Source organism: Macrobrachium rosenbergii, chromosome 8 (assembly GCF_040412425.1).
Source record: "Macrobrachium rosenbergii isolate ZJJX-2024 chromosome 8, ASM4041242v1, whole genome shotgun sequence".
Classification (NCBI taxonomy): Eukaryota; Metazoa; Arthropoda; class Malacostraca; order Decapoda; family Palaemonidae; genus Macrobrachium; species Macrobrachium rosenbergii.
The window spans coordinates 30,154,517-30,179,824 of NC_089748.1; the positions used below are offsets into that span (position 1 = coordinate 30,154,517).

Sequence of the window (25,308 nt, forward strand, 5' to 3'; positions counted from 1 at the left end):
TGTATGTTTATTCACCAAGTTTTCAAATAGTTATGAGAATGATGCTCACAAAAAGATATACCGAAAGGTACATGTACAATGTATTCAATATTAAGCGGGGTTTGGGACTTAATATTTATGAGTATAAAAGTCACATGAGTAACAAAAGTCGATAGTGCACTAAAAATAGGTAAAAGAAAAAAAAATAAGAATAGTATTAGGAATGGTTTTCAGATGCCATGATTACCAAAGGACTAAGTGGGAATTTTGGAACAGTAAGAGTTGACTTTGAGGATATGATGGGAAGCAACAGTACAGTATTTGATAGAAAGCTTACCACCGAATAGCAGTAATGACACTTACACAAGACCAATGGAACAGCAATTGAAGCCATATTCTAGTCCCATAATTGGAAGAAACAGAAAGGGGTGTCATAAAACTGGAATCAGAAAAAACGAGCAAGAGACTTCCAAAGCTCTGAAGTAGCAGTGGAAGAAGTCATTTTAAACCTTAAACCTTAGTGACCAAAATCCACAGAGTAAAGGGATGCCTGAGTGCCTTACAAGGCAATCTGAAGAGGAGGAAGTCTCCTATTGAGTTCAAATGAAAAGTAAATGAGATTGTAGAAACAAAGAGATAAATGAGAGTGGAATCACTGATCAACTAAATTGCAATAAATTCAATCCTAGTAAGGAAGAAAACTAAAGTAGAAGCACTTCAAATATAAGACCACTACTTCAGAGATGAGCAAGCCAAAAATCAAACTTTAACCACCAAGGTGGAGAAAAGAATTTATGGCATTACACATTGCACCAAATTTTTTGGGGGGTGGAAGTAAGTATTGGAACAATCTGATTTCTCTTGGACATGTTAAAGGCAATCAGGACACCCAATGTACTGAATTGTGAGAGTCTCAATTAGAGTTTGATAAAAAATAAAAAGAATGGGATAAAGAGGAAACTGTGTATGAAGCATTGAATGTAATAAAATTATGGGATTCTCATTCCCTTACTCAACTAACGGAGGCTGGTCAGAGGGTGAATGACAAAATATATGGATTGTTGTATAATCTTGAAAAGCATGAATTGGAAAAGAGAACGGTCATTAATGAAATTAAAAGGTGAAAGAACAAAACCCTCAGGAAGTCCACAAATACACACCAATTAGAACAAAAAACTAAATTCCTGTAACAATTTGAATATATTATTCCTTAAAGCGCTAGCAAGACACAGTACTGAACAACTAAGAGTATTAAAGGTTTTAGTACCAAAACTTGCCAGAAATCATCAGAAATCACAATTACTGAAAAAAATATTAGTATTGGACTTTGAAGGTTTAAAATCATATATGATCATGGATAATTACTGATAATTGATACACAAATTAACAATACAGAAATGCAAATAAAAGGTCAGTTAAAAGAAATACAAGAAATAGCTTACCTTGGGATAAAGTTCGTCAAAAGTGCTAGGAAGACATTACCAAATTTACAGGTGGGCAGCTGCAAAGGCCGTCCACAGAAATGTAAACCTAAATTTAACCTTTGTTTTAGCCCAAAGTGCAAACCAACCAACATCACCACTGAAACTGATTAATGTGAATAAGATTATATTGCCCAAGTTCGAACATTATTTGGTAGTACGGTACCCCAGAGCCTTTTGATCATAATAGTACTGTAGCAACAGATTTAGAGAGAACATAGCAATTACTCACTTGAATATCTTCTTGGGACTCCCTCATGCTGCTCCCTCCCAACTGAGGAACCTCAGAGAGAAGCCCAAGAGTGCATGTAATCAAACTTTCGAGGTACCCCGCCCCCCAGGCCAGTTTAAATTAAGCAGCCATGCCACAAGAGTATAGAATGGCCTGCTCCATATCAAAAGTTGGAGGTTCCACATGAAACTAATTACAAATTAACAGAACTATCCCAAAAGAGTACAAAATAGCCAGTGGAGACAAATTGTCCATAGCACAAGATGTACTTTTTGTCCCTCCAATTTGGTTCTTATGTTCATAACCTTTCAATATTTACCTGGAGTAAATATTGAAACCTCATGCATAGGGTATTTGGTATTTGGAAACTGGAAAAGCACTGTGAATGTTTGTTATTTTCTGCATTATAATCACCGACATCTTAACATCTAACATCAATTATAAGGAGGAGAAAGCGTGCTGACCCTAGTGCTAACATCCCAGAAGCATTTTTCTGTGTGTGCTGTTTACATATAGAAGGCTGTCTATTACTATAGCTCCTACTTAAATCTAACTGAACTTGGTGCCACTCCACAGTTATGATGCAACCAAGCATTAGAGACTGAACTTGCATATTTGGTTGAAGAAAACGACCAAGATGCCAATGATGGTATGGAAAATGAGTCGTAATCTAGGTATGGTGCTTGCAATGGATAACTGACATCTATATGTATATCATTAATTGAAAAAGACACCTTGCATGCTACACTGGGGATCTGATATCAGAATATGCTTGATGCAATTAACACAAATTTGTCAATGATGAGCCTATTGTATTCATCATGAGGTGATCAGATGACAGCTTCATTGGGAAAGTGGAGTTTTACTGTACTTCAAACAGCTTAAGAAAAAGAGCACTGTAGGGTTCCTGCAATGTAAAATGATAGCTCATCACTTGAACTTGGTCGGGTACGTCCATAAAGGAGCTGAATAAGGGAGGACTGAAGACAAAAGAGCAGCCTGTGACCCTTTCTTTTCACCACCAATCTTGTTTCCTGAACAAGGCTACTGGCAAGGAAGCAGCCCATCTGACTGGAAGTTTTGAGCAGAGATCCCTAAAGCCTATCAAAAGAGGAAGTTAGTCCCACTTTGAACAGGAAAGTTAGAAGAGGAGGCAACCCATTACTAAGGAAAAATTTACAGACGAATCTGTAAGATGTTTTCAGGTACATACATGTCATCATTTTACATCAGACGTGTCATGACCAAACCCAGAGCTGATTACCCACTGTGTCAACACTCAGATGGACCTGATATCAAGACATACAAAAGCAAGCTGTTCAGTCAACTACTTGAGCTACAGGATAGTTTCACTTATACACTTCTAATGATGATCAACGTGACTTTAATTGATGGTGGACTCTTGATCCACTTCGTATCTCTCATTTAGATCTAATCACATGGAGACCTTGCCAAAGATCACCTAGCTAAAGGAATACAGTTCACTCAGTGATACTTATCAAACCTTGAAGAAGAGTGTGACAAAACTATGTGATCTATTATATTAATCATTACTAGTCCAAACTGAGCATCCAGACACAGATGTCTGAGGCTATTATCATTACAGAATATAATTTCCAAATAACAGTTGGCAATGTTTGTTCTCAAAAGAAAGGCAAGAAGACAAGTATGGACCAGTCCCATTCAAGATGTGCATCATCCCCCACTGTTGCAACTATACTTCTCTGGAATGACCTTAGCCTCAAGACGACAGCCAAACCTCCAGCACTCTCTCTCCAGGGTAACCATGAGGAAGCCAATACTCTCACCACCTTTCATGCAGCCAATTGTACATGATACGTAGTTGTCAGAGCCTGCAATATTGTTATTCTCCTCAGAATGCTAGGAAGGGACTGTACCTGTTGAGCCACATTGGCCACTGTAAATTCATATTACCTTACGTAGATCTAGCTGCATCAATATACAGTCTGAATTTATATTTATAGGCTGCAACCTCATCTCACCATCCTATTTTGGAATGAAGGGAAATGTCAATGGAATGGAGTACAAAATTTAGGCCAAAGGCCAAGTGTTGCGACCTATGAGGCCATTCATCATTGAAAGGGAATTTGAGATTAAAAAGGCCTTAAAAAGTGCAACAGGAGGAAAACCTCAAAGCAGTTGCACTATGAAACAATTATTAGGAGAGGGCTGAGGAAAGCATGGCGTAAGAACAAGAATAAGAACGAGGGTATAGTAAAAGGAATGAAGGGTTACAGCTAGGGCCCAAAGGGGTGCTGTAAAGAACCTTAAGTAATGCCTACAGTACACTGCATGAGGTACACTGACAGCACCATTTCCCTAAGGGTGGGATGTCAAAGGATGCCAGTTAAGCTAGATATGCAATATGCAAAACTGCCACAGTTTTGCATATCAGTAAATTAGTATCAAATGCCAATCAGTATCCTTGGGGTAGAGACAATTTCCAGTTTTGTGATGGAGGCGGTTATCAAAATTAACCAGAGAATAGAATAGAACATATAATTTAGGCCAAAGGCCAAGTTCTAGGACCTATGAGATCATTCAGTGCTGAAACAGAAATTGGCAGTAAAAAGGTTTGAAGGTGTAACAGGAGGAAAACCTCACATTAGCACTATGAATCAATTGTTAGGAAAGGGAGGAGAGTTAAATGGAAAAGAGAATATGAACAGAGATACAGTAAAATGAATGAAAGGGGTTGCAGCTATGGGCCGAAGGGACGCCGCAAAGAACATTAAGTAAAGCCTACAGTGCACCACATGAGGTGCATTGACAGCGCTACCCCTCTAAGGGGCCTGTCTGTTAGACAAAATAACGGCGATTCCGGGAACATTCACACCACGAGTGTAAATGCAGGAGTACTAGTTTGATTGATGGGGTGGTTGGGATGAAACAGATGAAACCTACCAATATTTAATCTAAATAAATATTTAGATTAAAAGCTATCATCTCAAAATTTAAATCATCTTTTATTTCTCAAAGAACAGGTAATCTCTAAAAATAAATCCTTTAGTAAAAGAGATTACATCTCTGAAGACAGATTATTTTTGTTGGGCCCATAAATCATTTCACAACCTACATGCAGTTTGAAATTACCCTAAAACTTGGAAAAATCAAATAAAACATTTTTGACATTTATATTACTATTTGACAATTTCGTTATGACTGTTAAGCTTATTAGGTCTACTGTTATATGTTGCCGAGGTAATTACATGCCACTTCGAGTAGCAAGCCGAGCGCACAGGTGCTGATGGCACTGCTGAACTTATTACGCCGTGCTTTGAGCTAATCAATGTAAATAAAGATCAAGTCTTCTCACACAGATTACAAATCACGTCAGTTCACAAGAGATCATATTTATATACCCATAAGGAAAACAGTGTTAACTCTGAATTTGCAAACTTATTGACATGTATGACATTGGAAATTAAAAATAAAAGTTTAACACTATTTGGCAACCATTGTGCTGAGTCTGAGATTTTGGGAGATGAAAAAGAATCTTGTTGCATCACAACTGAGCAAGGCTGTACGAACTCTATAAGAAGATACATGTTAAACTAAACAGAAGAAGGAAGATGAAATCTCTGTGTCATATTGCAGTAGGTAAAGCCACAATATAGTATATATTCAAAACAGAATAACAGCTAAATATATACAGTGAAACTTGGAGATGTAATATAAAATTATCTATATAATATAAAATTATCTTACTGAATCATATAAGACACTGGAAATACAACACAGCTGGCTAACACAGTAAGAAATTATTATTATTATTATTATTATTATTATTATATATATATATACACTTTATCACTTACACAACTGTTTTGTGCATTAATACAGTTAATAACAGGATCTCATTTAAACTGGATGGTATCTAGCTGTCCTCATTGTCTGGTAGCTGTATATTCTACGGCTACCAATGAGGACAGTTGGTCCTGGAAAACTTGTAACTTTTCCTGAATAAATATCTCAGCTAGATACCACCCAGTTCAAATGAAGTCCTGTTTTATATACAGTATGTAATTATATATATATACATACATGTGTGTGTACTCTATATATACAGTACATTTTATATTATATATATATATATATATATATGACAACTTTTCAAGAAATATATCTATTACAGTAAAAAGTATCACGTTGAATGCGATATGTAAATGTAATTATAAGGTCCCGAAAACTAAAAAAACACAATACAAAAAATATCCAAAAACAATGTAGAGCAACAAAAACATAACCAGTTAGTATTAGATAAATAACAATGACAGACCACTGTCGTACAATGCCGCCTACAACTGTAAAATGCAATAGTGCTAAACTCAAAACCTTTTATGCATCTTCTGGTTCTTCAAAAAGAAACCAGGCGTTACGTATCTCCCATGCCAGTCACTAAATACAGTATTACTGCCATGCTACGCAGCAGTTTTTTTTTCTCTCTCTCTCTAAATATTTGTGTGCTTTTTGTTAATTCCCCAGTGGTAACTATTTACATTTGGAATAATTTTATTTCTATAATAATTTTGTTTCAAGTTACTTATTTTATTCTGGTCTTCTTTGGTCTTTCTATCAGTATTTTTAGGCCTAACTCTCCCTTAATTCCTCGTTATTGCGTATCTTGCATCTTTAAAACATACTTTCACATTCCTCTCTTTTAATTCAATATATTTGGCTGGTAAAGCATTTATTTGATTTTTTCCGTTACTCACAATATAGGTTTGCTGTAAGAGTATTTTAGCTTTTTCCTAATATATACTGAACTGCAGAGTGGTATTTAAGTAGACAGTCTACACAAAGCTTCAGTAATAACAGAGATCATTTGCAATGTTGAATTATTGACTAAGCTGAATTACAGTGACGGGATACTTATATGTGTGTAAGTATAAAAGGTAAATTGATACATACGCCACAATACCAAGAGAGACATGAGCCCTCGGTAAAAATTTTGCCCCACTTACTAAAGCTTTGAATAATGTCAAATAAAATGAATTATAAATAATAAATTAGACTTCTGAATAAACAAACTGAAATTGATGGCTTTTCCACCAAATTATTTGCGCTACAAGAATACTTTTGAGAGGAGACAAGTCAACTTTTTGGATCTTTCCTAGATAGTGACCCCCAGCACTTTTTCAAATCTTCTGACTTAGGGGTAAGTGATTCCTTCTGTGCGTTTGGTTTCTGCCGACTTTTTCTTGTAGAAGATGCTGGTCTCCGGAAGGTCTTGGTCCCTTGTTTCGGGTAAATTAGTGGCCAGTATAGCAGCTATCAGTGATATGCCTCCAAAAAGAGCAGAAGGTGCCCAGACAGCGACTGTGCCCTGTCATCGAAAGAATGCTTGTTAAAATACTGAAGCTTGTTAAATGAAAAGGCAGCAAGACAGAGTTATGGTTTTACATTTGGTAAAATGCTTCTGAAAGGTATAATATGCAAACTGTAGGTGATAGCTCGAGCACAGCATTCACACACGCAGAAGATACTTCTACTGTAATTTAACTTTTGCCCAGACGACAGTTCATCACGGAAAATAGTTGAGCAGTTCTCTCTCTCTCTCTCTCTCTCTCTCTCTCTCTCTCTCTCTCTCTCTCTCTCTCTCTCTCTCTCTCTCTCTCTCTCTCTCTCATTGTTGAAACAAAACACATTTTTCCAGCATATAACTTAAAACATGCTCTACCAAGCTAAAAAGTTAAGTATACCTTAGCTTAACCAGACCACTGAGCTGATTAACAGCTCTCCTAGGGCTGGCCCGAAGGATTAGATTTATTTTACGTGGCTAAGAACCAATTGGTTACCTAGCAACGGGACCTACAGCTTATTGTGGAATCCGAACCACTTTATACCAAGAAATGAGGTTCTATCACCAGAAATAAATTCCTCTTATTCTTCATTGGTCGGTCGGAGATTTGAACTCGCGGCCAGCAGAGCACTAGTTGAGAACGGAACCCACTCGCCCAACGAGGAACAAGCACTCTTTGAAAAATCAGTAATGTATGAATCAAGGCATATTGAAAGCAGTACCCCTTATGGGGAGTACTTTGATCAATAACCACATACAACTTCATAATACTTTGTGATCTGATATCTCTTACAAAAATTCAAGATGAAGGATACTTCAAAACAAAACAGTGGTGGCAAGGCAGTGGCATAGCTGGCATTCCATCAATGGGGGTGCCTAGGTGGGGCCAAGATATTTTTTGGGGGTGCCAAAGAAAATAACACAAAACTAAAGTACCAATTCTGTAATTAGTAAAATGCACTATTCTTGAATGTGTATAACCATGTGAATGAAGGAAAATAATAGTATTAGTAATTAGCAAACCTGTATTTGATATTATAGAGCTCAATTTTCAATTAATTTTCAACTCTTACTATATGCAAATGTATCAAATACTGTAATGTAAATGTCCTCACAACCTTATATTCAACGTTAGCCCAACTTCTGTTATCAAGTTTTAATTTTCAACTATAGTATAATATCCTTTTCATATAAATGTGTTAAAATAGTGCATATCATCAATAACAAAAAAGACTTATGACCTTCCAAAATCTCTTTAAAATTTCAACTTATCCCATAGGGTTAAAGTTTAGCTACAAAGGGAATTTCAACTGTGGGGGCCCGGGCCCCCTTTGGCACCCCCATAGCGATGCCACTGTAGCAACGAGAGACAAAGTAATGGAACTGTTGAAAGTTTCATTGTGAAACTGCGGTTTAACTTTTGGTTAAATTAAAAGTATACCTTAGTTTTACCAGACCACTGAGCTGATTAACAGCTCTCCTAGGGCTGGCCTGAAGGATTAGACTTATTTTACGTTGCTAAGAACCAATTGGTTACTTAGCAACGGGACCTACAGCTTACTGTGGAATCCGAACCACATTATAGCGAGAAATGAATTTCTATCACCAGAAATAAATTCCTCTAACTCTTCATCAGCCGGCGGCGGGAATTGAACTCCGGCCCATCGAATGACAGTCTGAAGCTCAACCGACTCGGCCAACAAAGGGCTATTAACTTTTGGTAACTGCGGGATGAATTTGCGGGTATCAGTCTAGAAGTTTACTAGCGTATGGTTCACCTACAAAAGTTTTGCGCTGTGCCTGTGTCAAAACTGAAAGACATTAACCCAGATAGCACATGGCACTTTACAGGGAATTGTATCAAAATCTTTCATCGTTTTCAAATAATTTTTAAACTGCTTTTAATTGTAAATACAACCATCTCGTTTGGTTTGAAGAAGGTGATCACATATTTATTAAATAGAAAATCTTACTACCTTAGGGGTAAGACCTCACATATCTCACCTTCACATCTGAGAAAATGAAGCCCGGACGGCAGTTCTGGTTTTGTGTTTACAAAATAAACTGGATTATGTGTTCACAAAAGGACAAAGCTTTGCCTTGCTTAGCCAAATATTTAGTAGGTTAGGAGACAACTGCAGTAGAGAACTGCCTTCTGACTGGACTTGCAAACTTCCTTCAACATCTTCACTCCTTTGAAATTGGCAAACCAATTGTTCCTATTGTCAATTTCTGCCAGCATGACACTTTTAATTATCTCGGTCAACACGAACGTGACAAGGAATGGCGAGATCAAAGCTGGGGTGAGGTTCACAATCACTTCCACTACTGCCGGCAAATGGTGTGACAAGGCCAGTTACGAACACCACTAACCTTGTGCAAGAGGCAAAGCCACTCAAACAGGCGAAAATGACTAACCAGTCACTCTTGACTGGTCCTACATTCCTTCATCCAGTAAGTACCCTGTTTATTCCAGATTGGATGACCTACCTACTAAGACAACTGGGGGTATACACCTGATGGTAATAAGGATGAGTAGGTAAGAAGAATGATTACAGTTTTCAACAAGAATCATTTTTAAAACCTTTGAAGCAGCACCAATTTCTTCACATGTTAAACGTGTAAAATTGAGAAAAATCAAGCAGAATTAATTTTGCAATTCAGAACCAACAAGTATGAACTACCAACTGTATAAGCCTGAAGATGCCACCACTGTGAACCTCTGTAATTGTGCTACGTCAGACTACATTCTACATGCATCCACATTCATAAGTTCACTCGCCTCCAAAACAATTCCAAGGTTTCAGTTGACCCCAAAATGACCACGTGTAATGGCACATGCAAATACTGAAACTTACCAGAATGTCATTAATGTAAGGCGAGAAAATACTGCCAATCCTGGCGCAGACACTTGACTGTGACACAGCAAGGGGACGATACTTGGTGGGAAACAGCTCTGCCGTGTACACGAAAGCCAAGTGAAAGGCAGCAGTGACCATGAATTTCCCAGCATGTGCCAAGGCTACTGTGGGCCATGTGACTCCTGTAGGGATCAGGAGAGACTGATCATTCGTCAAGTGAAAATGGATGAGAGCAAATGAAAAATTAAAATATACTGTGTGCCTGAGTGAAGGGTTCTGTGTTTTTAAATGCGCCATTATCTTGGTTAGCATGAGTACAGCATTCATCACAGTAATCCCTAATGATAAATGCAAAGTAATCAACTTCTGTCAGGGCTTAAAGATTTGATCACAACGATAAATCAGAACATAAAATGAAAGAGGAAAATAAACAGGAGTCCACACTAGAATAATTATTTTTTTATATTTTTACCTATATTCTTTCACTATTCAAATATTAGTCTAAATATTTAAGAATTAATGCAATTACATCGCATCTGATATGTCAAGTTTGTTATATTACATATATATATATATATATATATATATATATATATATATATATATATATATATATATATATATATATATATATATGGCCAATGGCAACTCTGACTGTATGCACAGACATGGCCAGTGGCAGTTTTGAAAATTTCTTGAAATTAGGTTTAATGGGTCCCACCATGTAATTTTTTTTTTTTGCCAAGTCCAGGGTTACTATTTAAAAATAGACTGTATACTTAAATGACGCAACTTTAAACTTTTCCATTAATATGCAAGATATAACTGAAAGCAAATAATTTCAAAAACAATATTTATTCTTTAATGTTCCTAACCCCAAGCATTGTTTTACATATTCCCAAAAATATATTGTGGAATATTGAATACAAAGTCAACCCTCGTATCACTCTTAGGCAACCTACACAAAAAAACAAACCAATGCTGAGCTAGAATTTCAAAATACTGTACTTTATTGGGTTGGCTTAGAACAGAAGTGTAAAACTGCAATTTATCCTAAAAATTATGAAGTTTTGATTTCCACACCAGAAGCAAACGAATCTGGTGAGGGCTACTAACACAAAAATCAGCTACAGGTATCGTAACTGCAAAGAACCAGCTATAAGTATTGCAAGTACAAAGAACCAGCTACAAGTGTTGTAAGCTCAAAGAACCAGCTACAGGTGTTGTAAGCCCAGAGAACCAGCTGTAGGTGTTTTAAGTACAAAGAACCAGCTACAGGTATTGCAAGCACAAAGAGCCAGCTATAGTATTGTATGTACAAAGAGCCAGCAATAGGTATGGTAAGTACAAAGAACCAGCTACAGGTGTTGCAAGCACAAAGAAGTAGCTGCAGGTATAGTAAGCACAGAGAACCAGCTACAGGTGTTGTATGTGCAAAGAACCAGCTACAGGTAATTGTAAGTGCAAAGAACCAGCTACAGGTGTTGTAAGTGCAAAGAACCAGCTACAGGTATTGTAAGTACAAAGAACCAGCTACAGGTATTGTAGGTGCAAAAAGAATAGCCATAGGTATTTTAAGTGAAAATAACCAGCCATAGGTATTTTAAGTGAAAATAACCAGCAATAGGTATTGCAAATGCTAAGACCAGCTACAGGTATTGTAAGTGCAAAGAATGGCTACATGTGTTTAAGCACAAAGAACCAGCTACAAGTGTTGTAAACACAAAGAACCAGCTATAGGTGTTGTAAGCACAAAGAACCAGCTATACGCAGGTATTGTAGGTGCAAAAAAAATGGCTATAGTTATTGCAAGTGCTAAGAACCAGCTACAGGTATTGTTAGTGCAAAGAACCAGCTACAAGTGTTGTAAGCACAAAGAACCAGCTACAGGTATTGTAGGTGCAAAGAACTGGCTATAGGTATTGTAGGTGCAAAGAACCAGCTACAGGTATTGCAAGTGCAAAGAATTAGCTACATGTATTGTATGTGCAAAGAACCAGTTACAGGTACTGTAAGGGCAAAAAGAACCAGCTACAGGTATTGCAAGCACGAAGAATCAGCTACAGGTATTGTAAATGCAAAGAACCAGCTAAAGGTATTGTAAATGCAAAGATGCAGCCACAGGTACAGTAAGCACAAAGAACTAGCAACTGGTATTGTAAGTGTAAAGAACCAGCTAGAAGCATTGCAAGTGCAAAGATGCAGCCACAGGTACAGTAAGAACAAAGAACCAGCAACAGGTATTGTAGTTTCAAAGAACCAGCTACAGGTATTGTAAGCATAAAAGACACAGCCACAAGAACAGGTATTGTAGTTGCAAAGAACCAGCTGCAGGTATTGTAAGTGCAAAAGAAACAGCCACAAGTACTGTAAGTGTAAAGAACCAGCTAGAAGCATTGCAAGTGCAAAGATGCAGCCACAGATACGGAAACACCAAGAACCAGCTACAGGTACTGTAGATCCAAAGAACCAGCTACAGGTATTGTGAGTGCAAAAACCCAGTGCAAAAAAAACCCAGCTACAAGTATTGTAGGTGCAAAAAAAACCAGCTACAAGTATTGTAAGTGCAAAAAAAACAGCTACAAGTATTGTAAGTGCAAAAAAAACAGCTACAAGTATTGTAAGTGCAAAAAAAAACAGCTACAAGTATTGTAAGTGCAAAAAAAAAAAACCAGCTACAAGTATTGTAAGTGCAAAAAAAAAAGCTACAAGTATTGTGAGTGTAAAGAACACAGCTAGGGGGTTATTGCAAGTGCAAAGATGCAGCCACAGGTACAGCAAGCACAAAGAACCAGCTACAGAACCGACAAGCCACAGAACACACAAATCCAGATCCAGCCAAGGAAAGGGAATTTGTGCCTTGAAGCCGCACAGGTATACTTAAGCACCAACTCACCGTTTGTGCCCACGAGCAACAAGGTCGTTATGAGCAAAATGCAAACTGATCCGACGAGGTAGAGTCCTGAAGGTTCTCCTCCTGCCGATAACTGCAACTGCCCACCAGAGCGACAGGTAGGAGGGGAGTTCAGCACCCCACCGAGAAAGATGAACAGGTACGGGTCCGTGCTGTCAATCGGGGTAAAACAAATGAGGTGCAGTAAGTCATCTGTCCATTTTAATGAAGAAGAGATTGCTTTGATCTCTGCTAGGAGAAATTCTCTTTTCTGCACAAAAAGGTGAACAGAGGTAATACCGCATTCATCGGGGCATATGGCGAGAATTTAAGGCGTGCAGTTTCTTTAATGTTAATGGGAAAATGCCATTGAATGTACTAACCTCCATTGACAATCTAAATGTAAAATGGAGTAGTAGATCTGATACAATAAGTTTATAGCTTCTGCCCTGAAATGTCTGTCTTTACCACAAAGCATGCGTCCTAAATGGAAAATGTCTTATGCGACAACTCACCTCAGGTTTGTGGCATTAAGCGCAATGCCAAAGTACACCATGGACACAGAAAACCAGCAGAAGAGCATCACCAGAATATGTTTCCTGGTCTCGGGAATGATGTAGAGCGCTCCAATTTCCCTCAGCGAAAGAGCTGCTCGAGAAAAGACATTTCCTTCGGCGCGCTTCTCCTCTTGATCGTCACATGCCTGTGTCGTTAAAAGTACGCGAAGAAATTCACTAACTCTGCTTCGTAAATCTCTAGAATACAGAGGCAATCTGTATCAACAGCCACAGACTAAACTTCAAGTGATATATTAATGTGACAGAGTAACTCAACTTTATCATAAAAATTTGAATAACTGCACCTATGTCATCACTAATATTAAAACCACAATGTTAACAGTGCGCTAATTTAAATAATCACAACAATTATTTCAGTTAGATTGATTAAGATTTGACATACGTTCGAAATAAGACAATTACACAGAACAACGTTGGTAGAGTATAGTAGTTCTTCAGTTTGGACCTAAAAGTTCATTTATTGTTGCAATTCTTTTAATACAAAGGCTTTTGTTTATTCTTAAATGAAAATGTCTACCTTTCACTGACATATCTTTCCATGCTGCGTACTACGTGCCCGTTTGGCTCGGAAAATGAGACCGCCACTAATTTATAGTCGAGAATTTCTCTTGAGTTTCCTCCTTAGACTACGTATTAATTTTTCCTTCTTGGTCGACCATTTTAAATGAGCATATCATAAAATAGACTCTTAGCTACGTGGGAGATTGATTGACTGATTTATAGATTTTAGGCATACATGCCAAGCACTGGGGCAACTCAGGCCATTCAGCGCTGAAACGGAAGTTGAGAGTAGAAAGGTTTGAAAGGTGTAACAAGAGGAAAACCTTGCAGTTACACTATTAATCAAGTGTTAGGAGAGGGTGGAAAGTAAGATGGAAGAGAGAATATGAACGGAGGTACAGTAAAAGGAATGAAAGCAGTTGTAGCTGGGGGCCGAAGGGACGCTGCAAAGACCCTTAAGCAATGCCTACATTGCACCGCATGAGGTGCACTGACGTACCCTCCTATGTGGGAGAACCAAATTGTCTAAACGCAGAGGAAAGAAAAAATTGAGTTACGGCAGCCATTTTCTTCAAGGAATCACATGGACACAAATAGTGAAGATTTACTCAAGTAGTGCATTTACATTATTTTCCTTTGATCGTTATGTTTATTCAATAAACTGAAAATAACTTGAATGCAAAGTATGCTACTCATGATTTCAACTGCAAACTTCTCTGGTGGTGTCACTTTTATTTCACTATACAGTATTCAGACTTGGGTTGCCAAGATAATTCTAAACCCATAATCTGGTACTGGTCTTTTAAGGATTTGCTAGTAAGTGTTTCAGAGTTTTCAAGACAGGCATGTATGCATGGAATTATAATTAAACCGTGTAATCTACACTGACTCAGAATTATACTTCAAGAAAACAGGACTGGAATAGTATGGAATATAAAATTTAAGCCCAATGCCACTGGGACCTATGACGAATTCATTCAGCGCCGAAAGTGAAACGGGTTGAAAAATATTAAAAAAAGGTGTAACAGGAGGAAAACCGCTCTGTTGCACTGTGAAACAACTGTTAGGAGAGGGTGGAGGAAGGAAAGATGGAAGAAAGAGAATATGAACTGAGATACAGTAAAAGGAATGAAAGGAGCTGCAGATAGGGCAGAAGGGTGCTGTAAAGAACCTCAAGTAATGCCTACAGTGCACCGTGTGAGGTGTACTGACGACACTACCCCATTACCGGGAGGCACGTGATAATACTGTCGATACAGGTATACAACTGTACATCATTACAGCCCTAGGAGAGCTGTTAATCAGCTCAGTGGTCTGGTTAAACTGATATATACTTAACTTTTTAACAACAATACATTTGATTGTATTATTACCACCAATACAGGTATAAAATTGTGGACAATATAGATACCTGACAGAAATAGATATTTAGCGCAGTGTTACCAACAAACATAGGATCATCGGGTGGGTTCATGTGAAATCGACTTCTCCATGGAAATTTGGTTTTATCAGAATTAAGCCTGATCCACAAGTGTCATTTTCTGCATACTTTCATTATTACTCAGAAGATGAACCCTTTTCATACGGGAGCTAAGTTAAGTTAAGTATACTTTAGTTTAACCAGACCACTGAGCTGATTAACAGCTCTCCTAGGGCTAGCCCGAAGGATTAGACTTATTTTACATGGCTAAGAACCAATTGGTTACCTAGCAACGGGACCTACAGCTTATTGTGGGATCCGAACCACATTATACCGAGAAATGAATTTCTATCACCAGAAATAAACCCCTCTAATTCTTCAATTGGCTGGAGTCTCGAATGCGGGCCCAGCAGAGTGCCAGCCGAGAACCATACCGACCCGTCCAACGAGGAACTGTTCATACGGAGCAATCCCACAGGAGTCATTAACTTGAAATTCAAGCTTCCAAAGCACATGGTGTTCATTAAAAAGAAGTAACAGAAGGAAATAGGAGATACAGAAAAAAGAGTTAAGTTATTATTAATGAAAAAATAAATTAAGAAATAAATAAATAGCCTAAATATATAGATGACAAGAGTGACACAACTGAACCCACTGGAAGTTCTCAACTTTCTTATTTAATGTAAAAAATCACAAGTGTGCTCTCCTTGGATAAATCTTGTAAGAACTTCCCTTCAAACGCCTTTCTTTCAAGTCTACTCAATTCGGAATTGGCTCCAATACTCTCTACAAGTCTTTCTTTTCTCCTTTGCAATCTGCCAGTTATTTCATCAATTATTATCTCACCCATGACTTCAAACGCAGGGTTCTACAAAGTAACAAAATAAATGAAAAACGGTATCTTAAAGATAACAAATAACTTTTACAACATAGAAGTCTTAATTAATGTCTTATCTACTAGAAGCTATGTGGAATATTTAAGAACGCAAATTAGACTACAAAGTGAGAGTAACCTCCCATACATTACCATGACGTTCTTTTGTATCTTTTCCATATACCGAATCATTTCGTCTTTGGCTCTGATTGTGTTCCCATTAACTTCAGCTCCCCATTTCAAAACGGAGTAGGCTTCTTCAAAGCGCCTGTGCAGAATAAACCAGCGGGGAGATTCGGGGAGGTACCTACAATGAAAAGCAATACCGGTAACATTGTTAGAATACGATACAATATCCACAACATTAGCTGGAATACAAAGTAATATCCACAACATTAGCTAGAATACAAATATCCACATTAGCTAGAATACAAAATAATAACCACAACATTAGCTAGAATACAAAGTAGTATCCACAACATTAGCTACAATACAAAGTAGTATCCACAACATTAGCTAGTAGACAAAGCAATATCCACAACATCAGCTAGTAGGCACAGCGATATCCACAACATTAGCTACAATACAAAACAATATCCACAACATTAGCCGGAATACAAAGTAATATCCACAACATTAGCTAGAATACAAAGTAATATCCACAACATTAGCTAGAATACAAACTAATATCCACAACATTAGCTACAATACAAAGTATTATCCATAACGTTAGCTAGTAGACAAAGCAATATCCACAACATTAGCTACGATACAAAGCAATATCCACAACATTAGCTAGAATACAAAGTAATATCCACAACATTAGCTAGAATACAAAGTAATATCCACAACATTAGCTAGAATACAAAGTAATATCCACATCGTTAGCTACAATACAAAGTAATATCCACAACATTAGCTACAATACAAAGTAATATCCACAACATTAGCTAGAATACAAAGTAATATCCACAACATTAGCTAGAATACAAAGTAATATCCACATCGTTAGCTACAATACAAAGTAATATCCACAACATTAGCTAGAATACAAAGTAATATCCACAACATTAGCTACAATACAAAGTAATATCCACAACATTAGCTAGAATACAAAGTAATATCCACAACATTAGCTAGAATACAAAGTAATATCCACATCGTTAGCTACAATACAAAGTAATATCCACAACATTAGCTACAATACAAAGTAATATCCACAACATTAGCTAGAATACAAAGTAATATCCACAACATTAGCTAGAATACAAAGTAATATCCACATCGTTAGCTACAATACAAAGTAATATCCACAACATTAGCTAGAATACAAAGTAATATCCACAACATTAGCTACAATACAAAGTAATATCCACAACATTAGCTAGAATACAAAGTAATATCCACAACATTAGCTAGAATACAAAGTAATATCCACAACATTAGCTAGAATACAAAGTAATATCCACAACATTAGCTAGAATACAAAGTAATATCCACATCTAAAGCAATACAAAGTAATATCCACAACATTAGCTAGCAGACAAAGCAATATCCACAACATCAGCTAGTAGACAAAGCGATATCCACAACACTAGCTACAGTACAAAGCAATATCCACAACATTAGCTAGAATACAAAGTAATATCCACAACAACATTAACTACAATACAAAGTAATATCCACAACATTAGCTAGCAGACAAAGCAATATCCACAACATCAGCTAGTAGACAAAGCGATATCCACAACATTAGCTACAATACAAAGCAATATCCACAACATTAACTAAAATACAAAATGTCCTCAACACTAGCTAGAATACCAAACAATGTCCACATCATGAGCTAGAATACAAAGCAATGTCTACAAGATTAGCTAGAAGACAAAGCAATATCCACAACATTAGCTAGAATACAAAATGTCCACAATATCATCTAGAATATAAAATGTCCACAACATTAGCTAAAATAGAAAATTTCCACAACATTAGCTGGAATACAAAGCAATGTCTATAACATTAGCTAGAGGACAAAGCATTGCCTACAATGTTAACTAGAAGACAGAGCAATATCCTCAACATTAGCTAGAAGACAAAGCAATATCCTCAACATTAGCTACAAGACAAAGTAATATCCACAACATAAGGTAGAAGACAAAGCAATATCCACAACATTAGCTAGAAGACAAAGCAATATCCTCAACATTAGCTAGAAGACAAAGCAATATCATCAACATTAGCTAGAGGACAAAGCAATATCCACAACATTAGCTTGAAGACAAAGCAATATCCTCAACATTAGCCAGAAGACAAAGAAATACCCACAACATTAGCTATAAGACAAAGCAATATCCTCAACATTAGCTAGAAGACAAAGCAATATCATCAACATTAGCTAGAAGACAAAGCAATATCATCAGCATTAGCTAGAAGACAAAGCAATATCATCAACATTAGCTAGAAGACAAAGCAATATCCTCAACATTAGCTTGAAGACAAAGCAATGTCCACAACATTAGCTATAAGACAAAGCAATATCCACATTAGCTAGAAGACAAAGCGATATCCACAACATTAGCTAGAAGACAAAGCAATATCCTCAACATTAGCTAGAAGACAAAGCAATGTCCACAACATTAGCTATAAGACAAAGCAATATCCACAACATTAGCTAGAAGACAAAGCAATATCCACAACATTAGGTAGAAGACAAAGCAATATCCTCAACATTAGCTAGAAGACAAAGCAATATCCACCACATTTGCCATAAGACAAAGCAATATCCACAACATTAGCTCGAAGACAAAGCAATACCCACATTTGCTAGAAGACGAAGCAATATCCACAACATCAGCTAGAAGACATAGTAATATCTGCAACATCAAGTAGAAGACAAAGTAATATTCACAATATTAGAAGACAAAACAATATCCACAACGTCAGCTAGAAGACAAAGCAATATCCACAACATTAGCTGGAATACAAAGCAAAATCCATAACATTAGCTCCTCAGCGAGTGAGACAGAGTCAGAAAAGATGTTAACGAATTTAAGCATAGTCTAAGGTTTGAGGAGCCTGACGTTTTGGGTAAGTGATTATGCTTTAGCAACCCAATCAACCTTTCTCATCCAGTCTTGCTGCTATACTTTAGCATCCCAATTAGCCCTTTCCATCCAGCCTTGTTGAAAATGTAACTGTGAAAGCATATATAGCTGTTACCATAACGAAGATGATCATAAAATTCAAATGTCTTTGAGTTTCACGGCAAGAAAGCATTCTCTCCTGTTAAGTCTGTAAATTCAACACACACGGAAAAGAATACCCACAAATTTACTTCTCTACGGAAGGAATTCATGCAGTCATCGGTAAAACTATGTTTTCACGCCCAACAAACTTCCTTATTACCGCATAAAATAAATTAGGGTGGTAAAAGTGTCGTGTTTTCTTCAGAGCTGTCCAAGTTTGCCTTCACCCCAACACCAGTATAATTAATGACTGAGCCTAAGAGTTAAAGATAAATGAAATGACTCAGATGCAATTGTAATAACTAGGACTCAGATGCAATTAAAATAACTAAGACTCAGAGTCCAAAATTCCGCAGTCTGGGGCTTATCGGAAATCATTCGTCTTAGAGCAACGAACAAGCAACTTTCGTTCTAAGGCACGAGACCGCCATCAAGATGATGATGATGATGATCATCATCATCATCGTCACTTACTTGAAGTAAATCAGGGTCCAAAGGCTTGGCAGAGTCAGCGCCGCCTGCAGCAGTCTCCAATTCCTGATGCAGTAGGCTATGCCCGGTGTGACCATGTAGCCCAGGGCCCACGGGAGAGTGAAAAGAGCCCCTACTTGCGACCGCCGTTTCAGCGGACTGATCTCCATCACTGCAATGAAATGAGAATCAGATCTCCCCTGGGTGAATACGTTCAATGGTCCGCGAATTACTTCCAATGATTTCTGCATCGAGAAAGGCAACTGGAGGTTTTATTTAAGCATGTAGATGAAAAAAACGAAAACACTTACGTAACGAATTCGTTAGGAAGTTTCGCTGGGCAGGCATAACCAATGCAACAGAGTTCAAGGGAGTTCTGGATTATGATAAAAGAGAATTTATATCTAAGGCGAAACATTAGGCCTATACAGTATGAGAACAACAATACTGAAGATACAAATTCACATTCAAGCAAACTTACTTAAAATAAAGCAACCAAGATAGGCCCCGACACCCGTCATGCTTATGATCACTCTGAAAACGATGTAGACCTCTATGCTGGGCGCCAGCGGGCACAGGAGGCCGGACAATATACAAGAAGTCACGCAGAAGAGCACCACAGGCCTCCTGCCGAAGCTGCCGACGAAAGATGGGGTCATTCTTCTGAATGTCAGTTGAATAAAGAGATTGTTCTAAATGTCTGCTAAGGAAAGAGGTCATTCTTCTGAATGTCAGCTAAAGAATGAGATTCTCCTGCATATTAGATAAACAAGAGGTCATTCTTCTGAATGTCAGCTAAAGAAAGAGGTCATTCTTCTGAATGTCAGCTCAAGAAAAAGGTCATTCTTCTTAATGTCAGCTAAAGAAAAAGAGATCATACTTCTGAATGTCAGCTAAAGAAAGAAGTCATTCTCCTGAATGTCAGCTAAAGAAAAAAGAGGTCATTCTTCTGAACGTCAGCTAAAGAAAGAGGTCGTTCTTCTGAATGTCAGCTAAAGAAAGCAGTCAATCTTCTGAGTGTCAGCTAAAGAAAGAGGTCATTCTTCTGAATGTTAGCTAAAGAAAGAGGGCATTCTCCTGAATGTCAGCTAAAGAAAGAGGTCATTCTTCTTAATGTCACCTAAAGAAAAAGGTCATTCTTTTGAATGTCAGCTAAAGAAAAAGAGATCATACTTCTGAATGTCAGCTAAAGAAAAAGGTCATTCTTCTGAATGTCAGCTAAAGAAAGAGGTCATTCTTCTTTATGTCACCTAAAGAAAAAGGTCATTCTTCTGAATGCCAGCTAAAGAAAAAGAGATCATACTTCTGAATGTCAGCTAAAGAAAGAGGTCATTCTCCTGAATGTCAGCTAAAGAAAAAAGAGGCAATTCTTCTGAACGTCAGCTAAAGAAAGAGATCATACTTCTGAATGTCAGCTAAAGAAAGCAGTCATTCTTCTGAGTGTCAGCTAAAGAAAGGGGTCATTCTTCTGAATGTTAGCTAAAGAAAGGGGTCATTCTTCTGAATGTTAGCTAAAGAAAGAGGTCATTTTCTGAATGTCAGTTAAAGAAAGAGGTCATTCTTCTGAATGTCAGCTAAAGAGAGCAGTCATTCTTCTGAATGTCAGCTAAAGAAAGAGGTCATTCTTCTAAAAGGTCAGCTAATGAAATAGGTCCTTCTTCTGAATGTCAGCTAAATAAAGTGGTCATTCTTCCGAATGTCAGCTAAAGAAAGAGGTCATTCACCTGAACGTCATTTACAGAAAGATATCAATCTTCTGAATGTGAGCTAAAGAAATAGGTCATTCTTCCAAATGTCAGCTAAAGAAAGAGATTCTTCTGAAAGTCAGCTAAAAATAGGTCATTCTTCTGAATGTCAGCTAAAGAAAGAGATCATTCTTCCGATGTCAGCTAAAGAAAGAGATTCTTCTGAATGTCAGCTAAAATGAGGTCATTCTTCTGAATGTCAGCTAAAGAAAGAGGTCATTCTGAATGTTAGCTAAAGAAAGAGGTCATTCTTCCGAATGTCAGCTAATGAAAGAGGCCATTCTTCTAAATGTCAGCTAAAGAAAGAGATAATTCTTCTGAATGTCAGCTAACGAAATAGGCCATTCTTCTGAATGTCAGCTGAATAAAGAGGTCTTTCTTCCCAGTGTCAGCTAAAGAAAGAGGTCGTTCTTCTGAATGACAGCTAAAGAAAGTTATTCTTCTAAATGTCAGCTAAAGAAAGAGGTAATTCTTGTGAACGTCTGCTAGAGAAAGGTGTAATTTTTCTAAATGTCAGCTAAAGAAAGAGGTAATTCTTCTGCATGTCAGCTAAAGAAAGAGTTCATTCTTCTGAATGTCAGCTAAAGAAAGAGTTCATTCTTCTGAATGTGAGCTAAAGAAAGAGTTCATTCTTCTCAATGTGAGCTAAAGAAAGAGTTCATTCTTCTCAATGTCAGCTAAAGAAAGAGTTCATTCTTCTGAATGTCAGCTAAAGAAAGAGGTCATTCTTTTGAATGTCAGCTAAAGAAAGAGGTCATTCTTCTGAATGTCAGCTAAAGAGGTCATTCTTCTGAATGTCAGCTAAAGAAAGAGGTCATTCTTTTGAATGTCAGCTAAAGAAAGAGGTCATTCTTCTGAATGTCAGCTAAAAGAGGTTATTCTTCTGAATGTCAGCTAAAGAAAGAGGCCATCCTTCTGGATGTCAGCTGAAGAAAGAGGTCATTCTTCTGAATGTCAGCTAAAGAAAGAGGCCATTCTTCTTAATGTTAGCTAACGAAAGAGGTCTTTCTTATGAAAGTCAGCTAAAGAAAGAGGTAATTTTCTGAATGTCAGCTAAAGAAAGGGGTCATTTTTCTGAATGTCAGCTGAATTAAGAGGTAATTCTTCTGGATGTCAGCTAACGAAAGAGGTCATTCATCTGAATGTCAGCTAGAGAAAGAATCATTCTTCTGAATGTCAGCTGAAGAAAGAGGTTATTATTCTGGATGTCAGCTAAAGAAAGAGGTCATTCTTCTGAATGTCAGCTGAAGAAAGAGGCCATTCTTTTGAATGTAAGCTAAAGAAAGAGGTCATACTTCTGAATTTCAGCTACAGAAAGAGGTCATTCTTGTGAACGTCAGCTAAAGAAAGAGGTCATTCTTCTGAATGTCAGCTGAAGAAAGAGGCCATTCATTTGAATGTCAGCTAAAGAAAGAGGTCATACTTCTGAATGTCAGCTACAGAAAGAGGTCATTCTTGTGAACGTCAGCTAAAGAAAGAGGTCATTTTTCTGAATGTCAGCTAAAGAAAGAATTCATTCTTCTGAATGTCAGCTAAAGAAAAAATTCATTCTTCGGAATATCAGCTACTGAAAGAGGTCATTCATCTGAATGTCAGCAAATGAAACAGTCATTCTTCCGAATGTCAGCTAAAGAAAGAGATCATTCTTCTAAATGTCAGCTAAAGAAAGATATCATTCTTCTGAATGTCAGCTAAAAAAAGAGGTCATTCTTCTGAATGTCAGCTAAAGAAAGAGGACATTCTTCCAAATGTCAGCTAAAGAAAGATATCATTCTTCTGAATGTCAGCTAAAGGAAGAGGTAATTTTTCTGAGTGTCAGCTAAAGAAAGAGGTCATTCTTCTGAATGTCAGCTAAAGAAAGATGTCATTCTTCCAAATGTCAGCTAAAGAAAGAGGTCATTCTTCCAAATGTCAGCTAAAGAAAGAGGTAATTCTTCCAAATATCAGCTAAAGAAAGAGGTCATGCTTCCGAATGTCAGCTAAAGAAAGATGTCATTCTTCCAAATGTCAGCTAAAGAAAGAGGTCATTCTTCCAAATGTCAGCTAAAGAAAGAGGTCATTCTTCCGACTGTCAGTAAGGAAAGAGGTCATTCTCCTAAATGTCAGCTAAAGAAAGAGGTCATTCTTCCAAATGTCAATTTAAGAAAGAGGTCATTCTTCTGAATGTCAGCTAAAGAGGTCATTCTCCTGAATGTCAGCTTAAGAAACAGGTCATTCGTCTGAATGTCGAGATAGGTCATTCTTCTGAATGTCAGCTGAATAAATAGGTCATTCTTCTTAATGTCAGCTAAAGAAAGAGGTCATTCTTCTGAATATCAGCTAAAGAGGTCATGCTTCCAAATGTCAGCTTAAGAAAGAGGTCATTCATTTGAATGTCGGCTAAAGAAAGAGGTCATTCTTCTGGATGTCAGCTAATTAAAGAGGTCATTCCTCTGAATGTCAGCTAAAAAGAGACCATTCTTGCAAAGAAAAGTCATTCTTCTGAATGTCAGCTAAAGAAAGAGGTCATTCTTCTGAATGTTAGCTAAAGAAAGGTCATTTTTCTGAATGTCAGCTAAAGAAAGAGGTCATTCTTCTGAATGTCAGCTAAAGAAAGAGGTCATTCTTCTGAGTGTCAGCTAAAGAAAGAGGTCATTCTTCTGAGTGTCAGCTAAAGAAAGAGGTAATTCTTCTGAATGTCAGCTAAAGAAAGAGGTAATTCTTCTGGATGTCAGCTAAAGAAAGAGGTAATTCTTCTGAATGTCAGCTAAAGAAAGAGTTCATTCTGCTGAATGTCAGCTAAAGAAAGGTCATTCTTCTGAATGTCAGCTAAAGAAAGAGGTCATTCTTCTGAATGTCAGCTAAAGAAAGAGGTCATTCTTCTGAGTGTCAGCTAAAGAAAGAGGTAATTCTTCTGAGTGTCAGCTAAAGAAAGAGGTCATTCTTCTGAATGTCAGCTAAAGAAAGAGGTCATTCTTCTGAATGTCAGCTAAAGAAAGAGGTCATTCTTCTGAATGTCAGCTAAAGAAAGAGGTAATTCTTCTGAATGTCAGCTAAAGAAAGAGGTAATTCTTCTGAATGTCAGCTAAAGAAAGAGGTAATTCTTCTGAATGTCAGCTAAAGAAAGAGGTAATTCTTCTGAATGTCAGCTAAAGAAAGAGGTAATTCTTCTGCATGTCAGCTAAAGAAAGGGGTCATTCTTCCGAATGTCAGCTAAACAAAGAGGTCATTTCTGAATGTCAGCTAAAGGAAGAGGTCATTCTTCTGAATGTCAGCTTAAAAAAGAGGTCATTCTTCTGGATGTCAGCTAGTGAAAGAGGTCATTCCTCTTAATGTCAGCTAAAAAAAGAGGTCATTCTTCTGAAAAAGATAATTTAAGAGGTCATTCTTCTGAATGTCAGCTAAAGAAATAGGTCATTCTTCCGAAATGTCAGCTAAAGGAAGGTCATTCTTCTGAATGTCAGCTAAAGGAAGGTCATTCTTCTGAATGTCAGCTAAAGGAAGGTCATTCTTCTGAATGTCAGCTAAAGGAAGAGGTCATTCTTCTGAATGTCAGCCAAAAGAGGTAATCCTTCTGAATGTCAGCTGAAGAAAGAGGTCATTCTTCTGAATGTCAGCTAAAGAAAGGGGTCATTCTTCCAAATGTTAGCTAAAGAAAGAGGTCATATCTGAATGTCAGCTAAAGAAAGAGGTAATTCTTCTGTATGTCAGCTAATGAAAGAGGTC

At 37.3% G+C, this 25,308-nt stretch overlaps 1 protein-coding gene across 3 annotated transcripts in view; it reads right to left on the bottom strand.

Moving 5' to 3' along the window:
- Nucleotides 1-6,171: 6,171 nt before the first annotated feature.
- Nucleotides 6,172-25,308, bottom strand: part of LOC136840641 (solute carrier family 22 member 3-like) — a 28,304-nt gene continuing 9,167 nt past the window's right edge. For all 3 annotated transcript variants that reach the window (XM_067107342.1, XM_067107340.1, XM_067107341.1), the window contains 7 exons: nt 20,340-20,494; nt 19,862-20,030; nt 16,296-16,449; nt 13,285-13,472; nt 12,773-12,942; nt 9,874-10,058; nt 6,172-7,039 (listed from right to left, as the gene is read on the bottom strand). In XM_067107342.1, the coding sequence (XP_066963443.1) occupies nt 6,866-7,039; nt 9,874-10,058; nt 12,773-12,942; nt 13,285-13,472; nt 16,296-16,449; nt 19,862-20,030; nt 20,340-20,494 (1,195 nt within the window). In that variant the 3' untranslated portion in view covers nt 6,172-6,865. The remainder of the gene's footprint in view (nt 7,040-9,873; nt 10,059-12,772; nt 12,943-13,284; nt 13,473-16,295; nt 16,450-19,861; nt 20,031-20,339; nt 20,495-25,308) is intronic.